The sequence below is a fragment of the Sceloporus undulatus genome, chromosome 5, assembly GCF_019175285.1.
Source record: "Sceloporus undulatus isolate JIND9_A2432 ecotype Alabama chromosome 5, SceUnd_v1.1, whole genome shotgun sequence".
In the NCBI taxonomy this organism is placed as follows: domain Eukaryota; kingdom Metazoa; phylum Chordata; class Lepidosauria; order Squamata; family Phrynosomatidae; genus Sceloporus; species Sceloporus undulatus.
The window spans coordinates 125,402,064-125,421,916 of NC_056526.1; the positions used below are offsets into that span (position 1 = coordinate 125,402,064).

General features: G+C 40.0%; 1 protein-coding gene across 1 annotated transcript in view; it reads right to left on the bottom strand.

Moving 5' to 3' along the window:
* MTMR7 (myotubularin related protein 7) overlaps positions 1–19,853 on the bottom strand; it is a 47,164-nt gene that overhangs the window by 2,811 nt on the left and 24,500 nt on the right. The window contains exons 4-12 of the mRNA XM_042470538.1: positions 15,506–15,663; positions 15,119–15,247; positions 14,547–14,681; positions 11,284–11,416; positions 7,536–7,645; positions 6,493–6,618; positions 6,074–6,123; positions 3,402–3,602; positions 2,203–2,334 (exon numbers count right to left, since the gene is read on the bottom strand). Coding sequence (XP_042326472.1) covers positions 2,203–2,334; positions 3,402–3,602; positions 6,074–6,123; positions 6,493–6,618; positions 7,536–7,645; positions 11,284–11,416; positions 14,547–14,681; positions 15,119–15,247; positions 15,506–15,663 — 1,174 coding nt within the window. The remainder of the gene's footprint in view (positions 1–2,202; positions 2,335–3,401; positions 3,603–6,073; positions 6,124–6,492; positions 6,619–7,535; positions 7,646–11,283; positions 11,417–14,546; positions 14,682–15,118; positions 15,248–15,505; positions 15,664–19,853) is intronic.

Below are 19,853 nucleotides of genomic sequence, written 5' to 3' on the forward strand. Positions count from 1 at the left end.
TACCCACAAAACTCTCCAATTGCAAAAGCTGCCCAATTCATTTAGAACAGGAGTGGGCAAAATGCAACCACAAAATGCACTCTAGGAGCTATGACTACATTACATTTGGTCCAAGAGATGTTTTTTTTGAAAAAGCACTGCAAGAGAAGTAAATTCTGCTTATTTCCTGCTGTTAAAAAAAGACTCTTCTGGGCCTAACGTGGCTCAGGAAGGCCCAAAACTATTATTAAAATGCTCCCTTTATTCTCCTAGGGGGTAGCTGGGGTAAAACAAGTTAATTTTTCAGGGTGGGTGTGTGCTGCACCAAAGTGTCCTGTGGGGCTAATGCAATCCTATAGCCTTCCACAGTTGCCTACCCCTAATTCAGAAAGAAGGTGCTAATTCTCTATGAGCTCAGCATAGAGACCTCAAGTAAAATGAATGGCACAATTCATAGAATGAACCCATTCATGTGGGTTAAGGCACACCTGGAAATCTGGTCTCTGGTATAGAGCCTTAAGAAGAAGGAGCACTTGATGTTCAATCTAAGCCATTACCTTCTTATGTAATCCTTAGCCAATAGTTGCCACAGTGTGTTTTGTCTGCTGTCACAGATTGCAAGATAACAGTTACTCAGTTAGTCTGCATTTAAATTTCAGAGAAGGGGAGGTGTCAATTGTATGTCATGTTGTGGCAAATTTGAGCGAGACTGATCTGCCGTGTTGCCTAATTCCTCTGGTTATATGTGGTCACAAGTCATTTGCGTGCACATAAGCAGGTCAGTGGCTGGGTTAAGTAACAGTCAGACTTGGATTCAGAATGGAGGTGTCTAGAAAGGGCTTGAGAAACTATTTTGGGAAGCTCTGTAACACTATAGGTTCTAATGATAGCCCTCAGTGCCTGCATCCCCGCTCCCTGTTCCCAGGTCTATAATACTTGAGTTCTGTTCTCAAAAGACACTGCTTACTTCAAATTGATTTTAAAGATTAAATTCCCTTACCAAGGTAACAAGGAAATAAAAAGGGCAGAATTACCGCTCCCTGATAAGAAAATTAGTAATGAAATACTTTTTAACATTACAGTTTTTCATTTTTGCTTCTCTCTGTAGTTATCAAGTTATAGTTTCAAATTTTGGTAAAAGCATGCATTATTTGAACACTCTGTGTGTATAAAATACAGAATGTTTTAAATTCTCATTACCATACCCACAAGTTTTGCATTTCTATTGCTATTCACACATGCAACCTGCTCATCCTTAGTTGGGATTGGCCAACAGACTTCTAGCCATAGACTATGCATACTGAATTAAAAGGAACTAAATGACTATTGCATTCACTATAATATCGACTGTTGTGCATTTTTTATCCCATTCACTAGCACATTTAGCAATTTGCTGCATCACACTGTCATTTAAAAAAAATCTGAGGGCAGTAGGAGAGGTGCAAAAGAAGAGACTGAGGGATGCAAATGTCCCAACCCTGACATAGACCTTTAGTCTGTACAAGCAGGGCTCTTTTAAAGTTTTCAGCTGAAGAGAAATCACCACCCAAACTAGCTTAGCCCTTTGGCCTGAACAAACATGGTTCTATTTATGTCCTTGTAACCGAAGAGAAATCACCTCCCTGAATGATAAATTAAAATCAGACATGGCATCATTATGGCCAACTTTTTCAATTAGGGTTACTAGACTGAAAATGGAGATGGCTCCTGTACCTTCAGATGGTTGGGTAAGAGAGGGAATTTCAGCAAGTGTTGGTTGCTAACTAACAGTTGTGTGACAAATAACACCTGTGGAAAACTCCCTCTTCTAAACAACTATTGAAGGTACAGAAGCTCTCTCCAATATTTGCTTTGGCAACCCTATTTTCATTATAAGGGTAATGTACCCTAGATATTGAAAAACCCTGTTCCAGATCAACTGTAACATGAACCTACTGTGTACCAACAGCCTCATCATTTCACATAAAGTCTGTTTAAATAGGAAAATGTGACTTTCAGAGAGACATTATCAGGAATTTCTTTGTGATTTGGGTCTCAGCTTATTTTGGGGAATAATCCAGTGGCATGGCATAAAGTTTAGAGTCAGTTTATCAAATAATACTATATGGCTATACATCTTCTAACATCTGCTCACAAACTAGAATGAAACTGAGAAAATTAAGAATGGCACTTTGTATCAATATTTTCCTTTACAGAACAACTAATGTCAAGAAAGTCACTTACTTGTAGATAAAATGGCAGGGGGCTGACTTTGGATGCAGGGTCCTATTATGGTCTTCCCTATACAGAGGATTCACATAATCAACACGGTTCTTCCACAAGTGAGCCCAAAGTGAATAGGTTCGCTCTTGAATCCTGAGAGTTAATTTAAAAGAGAAATCCATGAATTGCTCAAGTTTCCATTCAACCCCAACTTTATAGCTGTATGTTGAGAAAGTAGGTCTACATTTAGGATGGCTAGAACTCAGGTAATGATAGAAAAATGATTCCAAATCCTTTCATGTGATTCCTCAATACTTTTTAGAACTATTGAAGACATTTCTCACAACACTGGAAACACAATGAATTGCCAGATGTTATGCTATAAAAGGAACAGCTATACTTTAACTGCCATAGCTCAGTGCTATGGAATTCTAGGAACTGTAGTTTGTTATGGCACCGGAGCACTCCGGCAGAGGTGGCTAATTGTGTCACAAAACAACATTTCCCAGAATTCCATAGCATTGAGCCATGGCAGTTAAAGTGGTGTCAGACTGGATTATTTCTGCAGTGTGGATGCAACCCCCCCCCCACACACACACATGGCATCCTGGGAACTGTAGTCTTGTAAAACATGGATGAGAGCTTGCTGAAATATTCCTCCACCAAACCTATACCACCCAGTACTTTTTTTTTAGAGACAATAAATCTGGAAAATAAGGAAATATGCCCAGGACAGTGAACTTTTACAAGAACTTTTACAAACCACGGCAAAATTCTGATCCCTTCCATTTTTCAAGAAGATATATTATCATACAGTCCCTGCCACTCTGACAAGACTGTTTTCTTTGTTTTTCTGCTGACATGGGTTTTCTTTTGAAGGGTGGTTAGCTGCAATGTTTTTTCATGTTCTGTGATGGATATGTTGGCTATTTACTGATGTTTCTTCTCTCCTCACCCCCTATTATAATATTTGGGTTTCACTATATAAGCCACCTTAAGTGGACTTTGACCCTCAAAGGTGACCTAAAACATATTTTTAATAAATAGTAAAGAAATAATTGCAATGCTGTTTGCATTTAACATGGAAGTTGCTGACCAAAAACATGCATGGTTTTATGCCTGGCTTTTAGCAGTCTTCCGTTCATTGAAAAAAAACCCTGCAAAATACTGGATGACGTATTGTATTAAGATTAAGATATTAAGATATAAGACTTCCTTACTTCAACTCTTGCCTCTCCTTCTGACTGTTGCACAGGAAGTTCCCAAATTGGCAGGAATAGATATGATGCTGTATATGGATCAGAAACCTTTCATTGAATTCAAAGGCACAAGGAAATTGTTCCATAAGCTGCCAAACACATTCGATGAACTGATCAATGACTGGAGATATTTCTTTTGGGTCTCCATCTAAATTGCCATACCTAACCCAAAGAGGAAAGGAAAAATGTGAGTTCTTGGAAATTAATGGGAATTTGTATCACAGCAAGTCCATGGTGGTAGGTGGATCTGATGTTGGGTAGTGAGTGCGAATCTGTTTTGGATTATGGTCTACATTTTAAAGGACAGATCCAAGTTGCTAAATATATTCTGGGAACAGGGTGCAGCTCCTTGGATAGCTTCTTTAAAGTTTAGACTGAAAAACTGAGCACATTCACTGACTCACTGACAATGGAGCCTCCAGCTGCCACTGCAGATCAGCTCTAAATTTCAGTTTAATATTTTTCTTCTTTTGTTTTTTAAAACAGTGTTTTGTCATTATTCCCACCTTAATGCTAAGGTAAAGTGTATAATTTTGCCTAAATCTGCCTTGATGTATGTATGACAGTATGCTAGATAAAACACAGACATTTGATTCACATAAAACCAGAGAATGTTCAAATATAAGAGTATAGCAAAGTTTCTTCGTGGGGAAATATATATATGTATATATATGTTGCTGCTGTGTCCCTTCAAGTCGTTTCCAATTTATGCTAATCCTAAGGCGAATCTATAATAGGGTTTCCTTGGCAAGATTTGTTCAGAGAGGGATTTATTTATTCCCCGGGGCTGAAAAATGTGACTTGCCCAAGGTCAGCCAATGGGTTTCATGGCTGATGTGCATTATATGCATCTTTCAGCATATGCTAAAAGCCGCACCGGGAAAAGCAATGGTGTGCGCACCCATGGGACACACGCCACGTTGCACCACGGGCACAAGTCCCATTGTTCTTAATGGGGCTCCACCATATGCGGTATTTCCCTTGCGCAGTGGGGTCTGGAATGGATCCCTTGCATAAGGGAAGGGCCCATTGTGTGTGTGTGTGTGTGTGTGTGTGTGTGTGTGTGTGTGTGTATAGCTAAATATATACAATTACAACATAATAATGAGTTAACTGAATGCTGCCAAATTCTTAATAGGGCTGCTCTAGATAAAAGTGTTTTAAACTAAATTATGTCATAACTCCAATTTAGATATTTTATCTGAGGAATGTTACAACCTTCCAAGCTGTCCCTGTCAGCAACTTCTCTCCCAAAATACTCAGGTAAAAATGGCAGTGACAGATAAACCTCATGGCAACCATAAGGCTTACAAACTAATTATGTAAATCTGCACTTATTTCATTCTCACACCAAGAACATATCATTTCGCCATTTTCTTACCCACTGGGTGACTTTAGTTTTTGTAATGTTCTATTATATTGTACACTTTGAATTTTCCCCCAAAAAATTCATTTGTACAAAAAAAAACCCTTGGTTTTTGCATTAAATTCCCCCCGCCCCCCCCCCCCATGGAAAATGTTGTTTTTTGTGCGGTTTCCTTTGTAACTCCCCTTTTTGCACAGAAAACAGTGTATTAGCATTAAAAGCCCAATTTTTTCCACAAGACATTCTCAAAACGTGAAAACCCATATAGCAATTAATAATTTTCTCCACAGAGAGTCTTGATGCATCAAGACACAATTCCTCATTGAAGATGATAACATCTGCAAATAGTTATTACATCTCTGCCAGGTATTGCTAAAAAACATACACAGCACCATCCATGCTTCATGAGATGAAGATTCCTATTTTCCTCTTCAACCTACGATGCTGTCAGGGAACTAGCTCCAGAATCCTAGGAAACCCTCCAAAACAGCATTAGAGGAAAGAGTTGGGAGCTACTGAAGGAAGCAAAAAATGTCAAAAGTCAACTTCTCACTCTCCACCCTCTTTAAATAGGAAAATGCACTGAACTCGGATCCATTCTGTGCACTGAAGAGAGACTACATGATCCAAGTCAAAAAATACTATTTAAGACAGTCAATGCACTAAAAAATATGTCAGGTCTCCTATGAAAGCAAATTGTGCCTTCCTCATGATCCTATTGAACTGTGATGCCACTAAGAATTAGCTTGCTGTCTGTTTTAGGATTATATCTGTGTCAACCCATTTACTTTACAACATTATGCCTTGGCTGATGTTGGTTTTATCATTGTGGAAAAGGCATAGCTGGTATAGCCATGTAGAAAGCAATTGCTTCTAATCTTCTGCCATCACTGCAGTCAAAGTTTGGGAACACTGTTGTTTCTAGTCAAAGCTATAGTTGTTGGTACACAGGACAGAACAAATGCATTTGCTGGTAGGTAAAGACAGAACAAATGAAAGGTCTATCTCAGGCCTGGAGAACATCTGGCCCATCAGGTGTTTTGGCCTAAAGCTGCTGTCAGCCATATCTGGCATAGCCAATGGTAAGGATTTATAGATGTTTTAAGCCAAAATGTCTGGAGGGCCAAAGATCCCTCCATACAGAAATAACTCATAAGGGCAATGTACATTACTCAGAAAGCACTGTTCATTTAGTGTCTGGAAGCAAAGAAGTCATCTTCAAGTGCATTTAGCCTCACAAAATCTATTTATATGAAATTATATTTACCTATGATTAAATTTATGGCCAAATGAAACCCAGTCTTTATCAATTAATACCTAAAATGAGAAAAAAAGAATGTCAGAGCCATCCAATGAAAAACACCTGCATTTATAAGCAAGCAAAAACCGATTTTCTCCATCAGTCTAGACTGACAGTCCTATCTCATAGATACTTAGACTACTTCCATCATCCTGTAGTGCAGTGATCACCTAAATACTGGTCCTCCAGGCGTTTCAGACTTCAGCTCCCAGAAACCTCAGCCATCTTGGTCAATAGTCTATGATTCTGGGGGCAGAAGTCCAAAACACTTGGAGGACCAGCGTTTGGTAATCACTGCTCTAGTGTATAAGAAACACCTCCCCTCCCCCTCATTCAATTAATTATAGAGTACATAACTTCCCATAAGCCAAAGCCAGCACGCTTACCATAAAGCCTTTCATAGTTCGATAATATGGGTCTAACAGAAGGCTTGCTACAGAGCAAACTTGAGATGTCCGGTCCCATCCATCAGAACAGTGAACAAGAACACTCACACCTTCTTCAGCCACAGCCTTTTAAAAAAGAGAAGGAGAAAAGATGTATGTAGGCAAATAAGTAACATTCTCTTAGGCTGCATCTGCACTGGAGCAATAATCCGGTTTGACCCCACTTTAACTGCCATGACTCTATGCTACGAAATTCTGGGAATGGCATTTTGTTGTGGCACCAGAGCTTACTCTCTGTTCCTTACTGAACACTCTTTCTCTCAAAGAGATGAAAAGTTGTGGGAGAAAGCAGACCAAAATACTATAGCTACTTTAAAGGATGACAATTACTTGGGGAGAGGCCATGGCTCAGCGCTGAAGCACATGCTTTTTATCAGCTTTCTCAACCTAGTGCTCTAAATATGTGTAGCACTATAATTCTCACCGTCCCCATCCAGCATAGCCATTAGTCACAGACCACTCAAGACAGTTCAACCACCACACTTGTTGCTCTATGCCATTTTTCTCTGCATCACCTTCTCTTTCCTAGAGATTGAAAAGTTTATAGTTCCCAACCTTCCCTAACTAGCATGGCCACTGGGACTCTAGGCAATGCTATACAGTTAAAGTACCTTGTCAGTGCTCGAGTCCCAGCTGAAATGTTTTTGTCTAATAATCCACATAGATGTAAACACAAACAAACACTCTGTAGGAAAGTATCCTGGATGTTGGAAATGTGATACAATGAAGAACAGATACATGGGTTGGCTAACAGAGCTATTGGAAAGAGCTAACAGATCCTGCCCACAACTTGTTGGCTTAATAGTACTCCACAAGGGACCTACTGTCTCCTTCTCTCACACCAAAACGTAATGTATCTGTGTCACATCAGTGTCTTACTTAATACATCCCCTACAGGAACAGTGAGCCCACAGGACACAACCATGTTTCCTGGATCAGCACATTCCCTATTTTCTTTTACAGTTAAGAAGTACAGACTGTACCTTTGCGATAAAGATGCCTGCATCCATGATTGCTTTGATGTGCTTCAGCCAGCCTGAATTTTCTAGCCCCCAGAGGAAATCACTCATTGAAGGAGATCTCAGTTCGCAAACTTAGCAAAATTAGCAAAATTGATTAGAATCTTTTTTAAAATTATTTTTATATGTTCAAATATATATCACATCAATAAAGTGTTCGAAGGTGTTGGTTCACACATGCTATTCATCATCTTTCTGGCAAAATGTTTTGTAAGTGTGACCAGGCTATCACAGATCCCACAAGCTTCTCATGTCACCATAAAGCTGAGTGCTTTTAAATGAAATCAAGACATACATTTAGGAAGAAAATAACAGTTACGAGCTAAGCTATACAATAAAGCCCACTTTTTTAAATGAAGAGCAATCCAGAGAGGAAACAATTCTGATTGACATTAAAAGCAGGCTGCTTAGTCTCTTGGACTGGATGGCCCTTGTGGTCTCTTCCAACTCTATGATTCTAGCTAAACTGAAAATCATTTTGAAGATTTTTGTTCCAAGGTTGTCCCAAGTTCCTGGTATTTCTAGATAGGACTAGGAAAATTCCTTTCTGAAACCTCAGAGAACCAGCATGGCCAGGAGATTCTAAAGTTATAGTCAAAAAAAGGAACCTTTTCAAGCTCTGTCTCTGCCTGACATGGAAGATTTGCCTCCATTTGTCGATCTAGACACTATTGGTCTAGATCGACAAACAGGCTATAAAGAAGCATCTGATGCATTTGACTTGTAAGCCTTTGCTTGCCTCAATGAAGACATTATTCTAATCTTTCAACTATGGGTTCTTTCCACCATCTATCAAAAAAAGCCATTTTTTTAAAAAAAGGTATCTCACAAAACTGTCCTCAGGATGGACCAGTGACAGCAAGAAACCTGTCAAATGATTAATGTACCCACCAGATGGGAGAGCAATCCATTAACAACTGGATTTGATCTGAGATGGCTGCCTCCTGTTTGCAAAGCATAGATAAAGCCAAAATAGAGCTATGCACCCCTATCAAAATCAATATTTGCTCTCCACTTATGCAAGCAAAGTCCATAAAACCCTAAATTGCCAACGTACGTCACATATACAGCTAGTGATGTTGGCCACTGACCTGGAGTTCAGCAGTGAATTTATTTAGCAAGGAATTCTATTACTAAGCAAAAATTCTTGTTAGATCCACTGGCGTTTCCAAGATCAGTGTATCATCACTGGTAACATTAATCTACAGAAAGGATCTGCAGAGACAAGAATGCAGGGAAGATCCAGCCTTAAGCACCAGAAGCAACATGGAATGGGAGGGGGAAGTTGATCAAATTTCCTGCAAGTTCAGCAGTTCACAAGTTGACCTTGTTTTATTCCTGACTAGTAAAGAAGGATGGGAAAGAGAGAAAATGCAGTGATAGAGTTTTAGCCCTCTTAACAATAAATATTAAAGAAAGAAGTAAAGACTGTATGTTTTATGTTTTAAATTCTACATTGTTTAATTGTATTTTAAGGGGGGAGGGTTGAGGGTTCGGACTGTATATTTTAATCTTGTAAGCCACCCCAATTGCATTTTGTAGAGAGGCAGGATATAAATATTATATTATTATGGTCTGATTTTTCATTTGCTTTTTACATTTCGTCTATAGGGCTCAGCTATATGAATTTATCTCACACTATCTTTACAAAAAGACAGATAGGCTGGCAAGATTAAGAGAATGAATTGCCCAAGTATGTTTCATGGCTGAATGGTAAATTCTCACATCCAAATCTTAATTCTGCTCAAATCAGCTCCTTTCTTTTGTCTCTCCCTGCCCTATCCTTTAAGGCAGGGGCTCCCAAACTTTTTGACACACAGAGCCCTTATTTCTATGGCAGAGCCCCTAAGAGAACTACCCTATGTCTTACAAGTTAATGGTGTTTAGGAGTATATATAAGACTATATTCTTATTCTTTAATTTCATTCTATTTTATTTCTTTCATTTTCCCGGAGCAGGTGCAGAGCAACTGGAAAGTGCACACGGAGCCCTAAGGGCTATTCAGAGCAGAGGTTGGGAACCCCTTCTTTAAGGTAAGTTTGGGGAACTTTGGGTCCTTCAGATATTCTGTGCTACAATTTCCAAAGTTCCTTACCATTAGCTATATTGACTAGGGTTTCTAAAAGTCAAAGTTTCCCCACCCCTTTAGTAAGGTTTGTTATAATAGACAATTTATGCAGGTCTTAACTTAAAGCAAGACAGAATCTGCACAACCGATAAACCTGATCCCAAAAAGGAGAAAATGATACCTCCTCTTCTTTCCAAAAAGTTGAATGAAAAAGAGTGGGTTCACTTGACAACTGCATTATCAGGAATGAGTCATTGGTATTACAGTAGTCCCTCGGGTTACGAAATTAATTCGTTCCGCGGCTCCGATCGTAACCCGAGTAATTTCGCAACCCGAAAAGGCTTTTTTTAGCGCTGGAAAGCCGCCAGCCGCGCTTTGCGGTTTGAATTTCGCGCCGAAAAAAATTCGTAACCCGAAAAAAACATCGTATCCCGGAACAGTTTTTTCCAATGTAACTTTTTCGTATCCCGGAAATTTCGTAACGCGATCAATTCGTATCCCGGGGTACCACGGTAACAGGAAAGAACTCTTTCTGTGCCATTATATCATGTCATGTTCCTCAAGACAGAATGCTTTTCAAAGGAGAAAATGAACATATCCTGTTGACAGACTCCAAGACTCATTCATGCATGGTCTGCAATTGGTGGAAACCCATATGTGTGAGCAGGCCATCACTGGTATAATACAACACTGAACATTTTTATATCTTCTCACTTTCCCTTGAAATGCAGTGTTTTCAGTGGAGTCCGTTTATGTGCTGCTAACTACCAGGTACATTTGACATATTTGTAGACACATGTGAGCCCAAACAGAGAAAAGCTAAGAGATAAGCACACATGTGTGAACCTGCCCAGCGACACTTTTATATGCAATATTGTTGAAACAAGTGAAAAGTCTTTCCTTCTACATTAAAAAGGCAATTCCCATCCACCCCCACCCCCAAGAATAAGACATGCAATTGTCAGAACAGTGACCTGGAAAAATTGATTCTATGAAATTAGGCTGACATAGGTGTGCTTCGGGAGAATTGTCCCATATGTGTGGATAGTGGAGGTTGAGAGCTCACCTGTACCATAAATAGGCAATGGTTCTTTTGAATGTTACATCAAAATTAAGTCCCACTTATGTTACTGTCAGGTAAGAATCATAAATCAGTGACAGAGATCATGCTTTGCATGTAGAAGAATTCTTCTGTTTTTGAACTCTACTGGAATCTCTGGAAGCAAGAATGCTAAAACAGCTATGCTTTGAGAAGCAATCACTGATTTCAGCAAACCAGCCTTCTCCACTCTAATGCTCTCAACATGTGTCAGATTACAAATAACATTCATCTCAAGCCAAACTGGCAATTCATTGGCAAGGAATAGGTTGGAGAAGGCTGGAGTAGATATTACTATGCTACAGAAACCAGTGGTCTGATTTAGTCTAAGGCAGTTTGTTAGCATATTTAACAGAACTAATGCCTTAGGACTGACACCTTAGCACTAGAGCCATAACATATTTTTGTACAATATTAATAGTTGCAGCTGAAATGCAGAGGTACTAATATTTTTTAAACTCTTAGAATCTCATCAAACCAAAGAACATAGTTGAAATGCAAGCAGTTCAAACTGCCCTCCACATATATCACAAGCAAAATTTTACCTTCAAGCATTTTTTGGAGGCTGCTCCTCATGACGTGGATGTTCTCAATACCTATGAACTGAAACTTGATGTTAGAGTAATTGTCCTCATTTTCGTATCCCTTCCCAGCTGCTCTGTTTGCCATTGCATTGAGCTGCAAGGACAGAAGAGGGGAGAGAGAAATGAAGGATTATTCTGTTAATGTATGATAAATGTTTATTCTGTTATCATAAAATAAATAAATTATGTGCAATATGTAGAAAAGAAAAACACAATCAGATCCTAACTTTGCTGCAAATCCAAACCACAAAGCAGGGATGGATATCTCTGTCTCTTATATCTCCAGCAGTTCCCATCTGTTCTAAGGCAGCATAGAGTAAGGACTATGAAAGTTGCAATGTGGCAACACATGTTGCCCATCCTTACTCTAAAGCCACCAGTTAAATGATTATGTACAGTAAGGGATTACTTCGGGCAAAACTGGAGCTCCAATTTTAAGGGCTTTTTAATGTTATTCTACATGTTTACTGTTATCCCACTGTTATTTCAAACTCTCCAAACACCATACACAGTAATAGTACCCCCACATTTTATTTTATAAGTCAGGCTGACTGACCTAATGTTTCCCTGTAAGTGTTGCTGAGCAGAGATGTGGTACCAGGTCTCCAAAGGACATAATATGCATTAAAGCCAGACTAAACCTTCCATTACAGTCTTATCATGAAGGTGCCCAGAATGAGGCTAAGCAGAGACCACTAGACAAAATTCTCAAAGTCTGGGATCAATGGGGCAGTAAACAGAATCATTCTTTATTTCACTGGGTCTCTAAGGTTCCCTTTTTTCTTTTTCATGGAAATGGTGAGTCCTTGGGGACAAGTTGGTGGGGGGAGAAGAAAGATTAATTTTTACTTCTAGCCTGTTAAAATTGTCTGTTAAAAGTGATTTATTTTTCTTCTTCTCTTAATTGTTTAAAATCAGCACTGTGATTTTTTCAGCAACAGTTAATGTTTCTTCTTATACTTAATTCTAGTAGTGCCCATGTTTTAATTGTTCATGTTTTAATTCAGCAGTGCCCATTCATTTTAAATGGCAATTTTAAGTTTAACTATTTAAAGTATTGAGTCCTAACCAATTAATTTTATCAAATTGTCTCAGTGATTTCACAGTAATGAATTATCTCTCCTACCTCTTATATCTACCTATATGGATCTTCTAGAGCCCTAAAACCTTCAGAAGAAAGCTTTCTCTCGGTCCCGCCAAGACCACAGTCCCATTTGTGAGGACACAAGAGAGAGCCTTCTTGGAGGCTGCTCCCACCTTGTGCAATGCCCTTCCATGGGAGACAAGGCACAACAACAGATATCTCTGACAATACAGAGTCCATTGATTCAGAATTCCAGCCCTTCTCAGGTCCAAGAATGGATTGTTTAGTTTGAAGGGGCAGGGGAACACTAATGCATTGGTACTAACACTAATGTGTGAACATTACTACTCCACATATTAATATTAACACCAATGTTCCCAAGCTCTATGTGAGTGTGGATTTTTGGGGCAGGTGGGCGAGCAGCAGGAGGGGTTCAATCCCAACATCAGATGAACTGGTCTTTCCTGGAAAAACATCCAGTAATATATGGAGGGAGCAGATATATTTTGGCAATATATAGGCATTTCCTCTAATCACATGCCGTATGTTGTAATGACAACTGAGAGCCAGCATGCTAAACTAGTTTGTGTTGAATCATGCCTGTTGTTTACCTTTCTCCATATGAGTCATGTCAGACTTTTATTTCTATGGGGGAAAGTAAAAGAATACAATTAGGGAGTCAATATTCACTACCCCTGTTGACCACAGCCTTAGAAAAGCATGCTGGTTTCTGCCTAACCTCACTCTGGACCTATTCATGCTAGACTGTAATGGAATACTGTGATTGGCTTTAATACATACTACATCCCTTGGAAACTTGGATTCAAATCTCTGTTCAGTTACAAAGCTTATAGGGCAATGTCAGGCCAGCCATCCTACTCTATCTCAGAAAATAAAATATAGGGGTACCATCACTCTGTGTGGTGCTCTGAGCTTCTTGGAATAGCAGTGGAATAAAAATCTGATGCTAGTGTGATCCTCAGTTTGACAGAACAATGCCCTATATCCATTATATTCATGTCAGCCCATTATAATACTCCTGACATGGAAACGCCTTAAGATAATTAGCCCATGGGGGGACGGTTTCCAGCCAATAAGTCCTTGCACTTGTCTCTGAACGCTACACTCATGCTGATGCCCTCTGAACACTTCCAATACAATCCCTATTTCCTTCATAACAGAACAGGGAAGGTAGCAATAGTCTTGTTTGTTGGCACACACTAATGGTGGGGCACACTCTAACACTGGCAGCACTAAAATAAAATTAAAATAAAAACATTTAACTTGCCATCTTGCTGAGAGCTACTAAATAAAAATTTTGAGCAATTGAAACATAGTATTACTTTCAACTGCTCAACTCATCCAGAAGAGGGCAATCTCTCTTCATTACTACAGTAGATAGAAATATGCAAATATGTTCCTAGAAGTTGATTTTTTTTTAATGATCTGTGGTTGATTTACCAGAGATATAAGTGAACCATCAAAAATGAACACTTTTTGAAAATGAATGACCTGAGAAAATTGCATTATATTCCAGGCATAGAATATACAGCTCATGTGCTACCAAAATAATCAACTACGCTGCCTGTTGCAAAGAAACTCTTTCAAGCTGGATGCTCTGAGTACAATAATAAACTTGCCAAGTCAGTTGCAGGTAGTAACACTGCAGAAGTCAATGATAAGGTTTGTAGTTCTGACTACAGTACACATATTCTGGAAACTCACACTTAACAAATCCCTGCAGAATTCTACTGCAAGTCTTTGACAACTTCTCTGATAGTATACAACATGTTGTTATATACATGGAAGTCTCCCACACCAATATGGAATATTGATCCCCTTGACACCACACACAGAAGGAAGCCATTGGGACATGTATGCTACAGTCTACAAAGTTGGAAGACTCTTTGGAGTTACCCTTTAAGTGCAATTCAAGAGCTCTTACTGCAATTATAGTATTTAGATTACAGCAATTGTCCATATTCCCTAACTGATTTCAAATGTGAATTCAAGACCGACTATTTCATTTCAGTCCACTTTGACGTACATACTTTTACAAGCACCCTATTCTAGCTCTTCAGGAACACAGCAGTTGATACTCAGAAATAATAATCACACAACAGAGTGTGAATCCTCTTACTTTGGGCCGTGTATCAACAACATAGATGAAATCACTTCCTGGATTTGCCTTTCTGATGGATTGTAGCATCTGTTCATCTTCAAGGCACCGAGCACTGAAGCCTGAGAGAGGCTGGCTGCTCCTGCATATAGAAGCCTGTGAGAAAGCAAAATAGGGACAGAAATATTTACATCAACAAACAGTATGACTAAATGGAACTGAACATTTGGAAAGAGGAAACACTTCCAGAGGTTTGCCACTTGAGAAATAAAAGCATGTCTTAGATTAGGGATAAGCAACTGGCATCCTGGTAACTCAATAAGGCTCTCAAGGGCTTCTTGTTTCATTCCGAACATAGGGCTTGGTTTCAAGGAAGTAGCCATTATACACCACACAGTGTTTTCAAGCCAAGACGCATGCTTGGTATGAATAGCAACTAAGGTCTCTCAGGATTCCTTCAGTGCATCAGCTGTAGACTCTTCCATTTTGTCCCTTAAACATATGGAAATGGTCATTTAGGCAGGCAGAATGTGTGGGCTCTTGCAAAGAAAGCAAAGTGAATTAAATTATCTAAAATGTCAATCGACACTTACATTATTCTGCTTGTAGAAGTAGGAAAGTGCTGGGAAGCGCCTCCTACTGCGGAATTTAGAGCTTCCCACAATAATATGGGCAGTGGCTGATTTGGGCACATATACTTCAGTGGGATATGAGTCACACACCTGTTCAAAAAAAAGGAAATATAATTACATATTCTTGGTTGGTAAATTGAAGCAGAAATGTAGAACTACACTGTAGAACATTTAACCGATGAGACAAATACACAATTCAACAAACTATGGTTTTGGGGCTCAAGATCATTACAAACTGAGCTCTTTAGGTCCAGGATGATACAAGAAGGGAATGAGGAAGCCATCTTCCTTCATGTTCCTCACAAGCAGTTTACGCTACAGACTATACCTTCAATAGCAGCAACTCACTCGATAATCTCTGTTGACATCACTGATCTGCCAGTAATTATTTGGAACCCCCATGCGATTATACTCTTCCTTCAAGTTGGTCAAATTCCAGCCTTGTTCTCGCTCTTCTTTGTTTAATTTGGGGTTGAAAGAAAAACAGTATAACTCTTCATATTTTACTGAATAAAAGAAAAAGAGACAGAGACAGACACTATTAATGCATTTGGATTATTATTATTGCACCACAACCATTGACATTTATTTGCTTAGTTGTTCCAACTGTCACACTGTTCAAAAATTATTTTCAAAAATGAAGATTGTAATTTGTAAGATGGTCTTCTCTTGTGTATATGAAGAATCTTGGGGAAATTTCAGGCAAGCTCTGTATTTTGTTTGTCTGGACATTCTAAATCTGAAATTTGAGGAAAGCTCATTTTCCCCCCAGTGAATTCATCTGCAAAATGTTCATCCTTTGCTAAGTGAAGAACTGCCCAACTTAAAAGGAAAACAACCAAATTGGTATTCAAATGTATATGTAATTTGACTTTGCTGCATTGCTTTCGATGGGCTGCACATTTGAATGTTCACCACTACTGAAATTTTATAACAACCAACACTCATAGGCGCAGTACAGATTGCTGAGAAACAGCACCCTACTGGCATCCATTTTTTCTCCGGAGGGATGGCACAGCCCCCAAACCGTGCGCTGTCACTCCAGAGTAAAAAGAACCCAGTATTTCCAGGTTCTTTTTGTGGTGCCGGAGTGACATCTCAAGTCCGCCACTAGCGCACTCGTGACGTAAGCAACACATGGCGACATGCAGATGCCACGCGTCACTTACATCAAAATGGTGGCACCTGTATGGACGGGACACCGTCATTATTGTGCCATCGTGCCATACTAGCGTTAGGGACCATGTGGTTGGTGCACAGTCCCTAACCCTAGAATCGGTGCCAGCACGGCGCTTCATGCCCGTGTGTATCGGGCCATAAATACCCTTTTATGAGAGAGAAAAGAGCTGGACTGTGGTGTATGCTGATATCACTTATCAACATCAGAAATATAAATTGATTAGTGTAATAAAAATAAAGAAGAAACAAGTACATTCAGAACATTAAATTGGAGTTTAAAAATAGAGGGTTCAAACTTTTTCTAGAGCTCATACTTTTATCTCTCTCCTTCTCTCTCTGTCTATTGTCATGGCATGAGTATATGTCCACTGTCTCGTTTGCTTATATACACTTGTTATATATAGCTTACCAAAAAGATCTTTAGGAGAAAGAGCTGGGTGGAATTCGGACATGTATTTGCTCACCAGTGTCCAAAACATGCATTAAAGTCATCCATTACACCTGCTAACATCACTTATTCTTACAGCTTAATTAAATAAGAACAACAGTGTCCTAGTTTCAGCTGAATGTTTTATCAACATTTCAGTCACAATGTGTAAAATGCAAAGCTTCTTCCTCTTCACAGGTTGTAAAATGTGTTTGACAAAGTTAGCCTGGATAAAGCAGAGCAGGGAGTTCATGGCCTTCTTTCACAACTTGCATAGAATCAAATTACCCCCATCCTGCTTTTCTAAAAGCTTACAGCCCCATCTAAAACTAGGTCCATTATGTGTTCCTATCCTCTTACATGTCCCTTCATATTTACATTTTATAGGTCTTTCCTTGGAGATTGACTCTTCCTTGGTCTGTTCAGCCATGACAATTGTCTTACTCCTGCGAGTAACATTTGAATGGGATTTTCCATTCAATTATAAGGGCAGAGGGCAGAATTGGCCCTACCATTAGGGGTAGTGTGACAATTGCCTCAGACAGCAGAATGTAGGTATCATGAAAGAAGAGCACACATTTTTACTGACAGGGACAGGGAGAAGGGATTGGGAGAAATGCCTTCGGCATATATCAAAATACCTGGGCCAGCAACTCTGAGTACCATGCACTTGTGTGAGTATGGAGAGGGGTGTGCCTTTTGTTACACTGGCCTAGGGGGAGTGCAAAAACATTTCAAATTACTTTCTCTTTTATATAATATTAGAACTTCATGCCATTGACTGAAGGTGGCTGAGAGAAGGTGCATGGCTGACTAAATGCAGTCTCTATTAACACTAAGTATCACCGATAAAAGTCAGCACCATCAATTCGGGGGATGAACACTGGTTTCAGCTTTTAAAAAAAGAAATAGTATGCAAATGCATGATGGATAATCCAGAGCCTTTCAATCAAAGGCGCGGTACAGACTGCCCCAAAGAGGCAGGTCTGTGGCGCCTCTTTTTGCTCCAGGTTGGAGGCAGGACAGCCTCACCAGCAGCCCTGCAGCTCCAATCCAGAGTTTTTCCGGACCATGGAGAAGTGGTAAAAACCACTTCTCCGTGATGTGGAAAAGGGGTGTCCTTGGGGCTTCATGGCCCTAGACACCCTGGGAGCGAGAGCCATGGGAGAAAGGGTCCGCCCAGCCCCTTTCTCGCTGGCATCGTTCCCGCAGCCCTTTGGTTGTTGCGGGAACAATGCGCACACCAAAAAGGAGCTCTGTTTCGGTGATCCTTCCTGTGCCACAGCCAGGCTGCCATAAGCGGCCTGGGGCGGCGCAGAGATGTCATGCATGTGCCGCGCCGTTTGGACACAGCGAGTGTGACGTAATCATGGCAGCCCCCATGTGGATTGAGCTATGACATGGGTAATCCCAGAAGCTGCAGTCTCCCCCTCAAAAACTTTTGTTTAAAATTGTTGTTGTTGTGTGCCTTCAAGTTGTTTCTGTCTTATTGTGACCCTAAGGTAACCCTAGCATGGGGTTTTCTTGGCAAGATTTGTGCAGTGGAGGTTTGCATTGCTTTCCCCTGAGGCTGAGAGCATGTGACTTGCCCAAGGTCACCAAGTAGGTTTAATGACCAATGGAGAATTGAACCCTGAGTCATAGTCCAACACTCAAACCATAAATTCCCTATATAGTCAGTATACTTCTAAGTACTAGGCACTAGGAACAAATCACAGGGAAAAGAAGTAGCGAGTGAATCCCTTCTAGATTTTCCTGCCATCCCTCCCACAGCTCCCCACAATGTAGTTTGTGGCAGTTCCATTCCTGTATTTGAGCCATGTTTATAAGAATATCCCGGGGCCTTTTATACTACCCCATTATAGAACTATGATTCCAGATTAATTGCCATGAGTCCATCCTATGGTACCCTGGTGTCTGCAATCTGGTGAGGCATTGGAGCTCTCTGGCTGAGAATTCTAACTATCCTTCTCTAAACTGCCAATCCCATGTTTCCATAGGACAGCCATGGCAGTTAAAGTGGAATCATACTGCAAAATTTGTTTAGTATGAAAAGGCCCCAGGTCTATAACCATAATCATCCACTCCAGGTACCGGTACATGATTGTGGGAAGGGCAGTTAGCCTGTGCGTTTAGACAGAGAAGGAACATCAAAGAAAGAAAGCATGAGGATCAGCAGTAAAAGCCAAGCTGTATTTGACAGCCCCTGGTGCCATCTCCTTCATGTGCTGTTATGCCCAGAGCTATCTGCTGACCATTGCTGGAAGCAAAACATTGGATTTGATTGACTTTAGCTTACTCATGCAAGGCAATAAGTCAACAACCATCACTCTAGAGCCCATGCCTCTGTGCTCTTCTATCTCTTTGCTACACACCTTGCAGTAGCTAAAGGCAACTGTGACTGAGAGAGTCAGACTCTGCCCATGGCTGATTAAAATGTGGTATCTACTCTGACAGCCCTAACTGTCCCATTATGATAACCTACCATCATCTGAAACACAAAGGGGTTGTTAATAAAAATAGACCTTAAAATTAAATATGCTGCACTAAAAATACAAGCCCTGCTCACAGGATTTCAATCTGATAAGACATGAGTAGGGGGGAACAGAAGGAAGGGAAGCTTGAGTACATAAATAGATCTTCTCCTGGCATTCCTTCAAAATTCTGAGCAAAGGAACAGAGCATTGTGCCAGATATGGCCCTACAAAAAGAAAAGAGGGGAAAAGCAAAAGTTCAAAATGAAACATTTGAGATAAAAGGACAAAATTATCAGCAGAACAAAAAGAAGCATAAAGGATGAAGAGAAAGGGAGGAGAATTAAGGTGGAACAAAAATGAAGCCGTGAAATTTTCTAAACAAATAGGAATTTAAAATGACTACGAGTGCATCTAGACCATAGAAATAATGCAGTTTGATACAACTTTAACTGCCATGGTGCTATCCTACAGAACCCTGGGATTTGTAGTTATGTGAGGCACCAGCACTCTTTGTAAAACTACATGTCCCCAGACCTTGTAAAACTACATGTCCCAGGATTCCATAGGATGGAGCTACAACACTTAAAGTGGTGTCAAACTAAATTATTTCTGT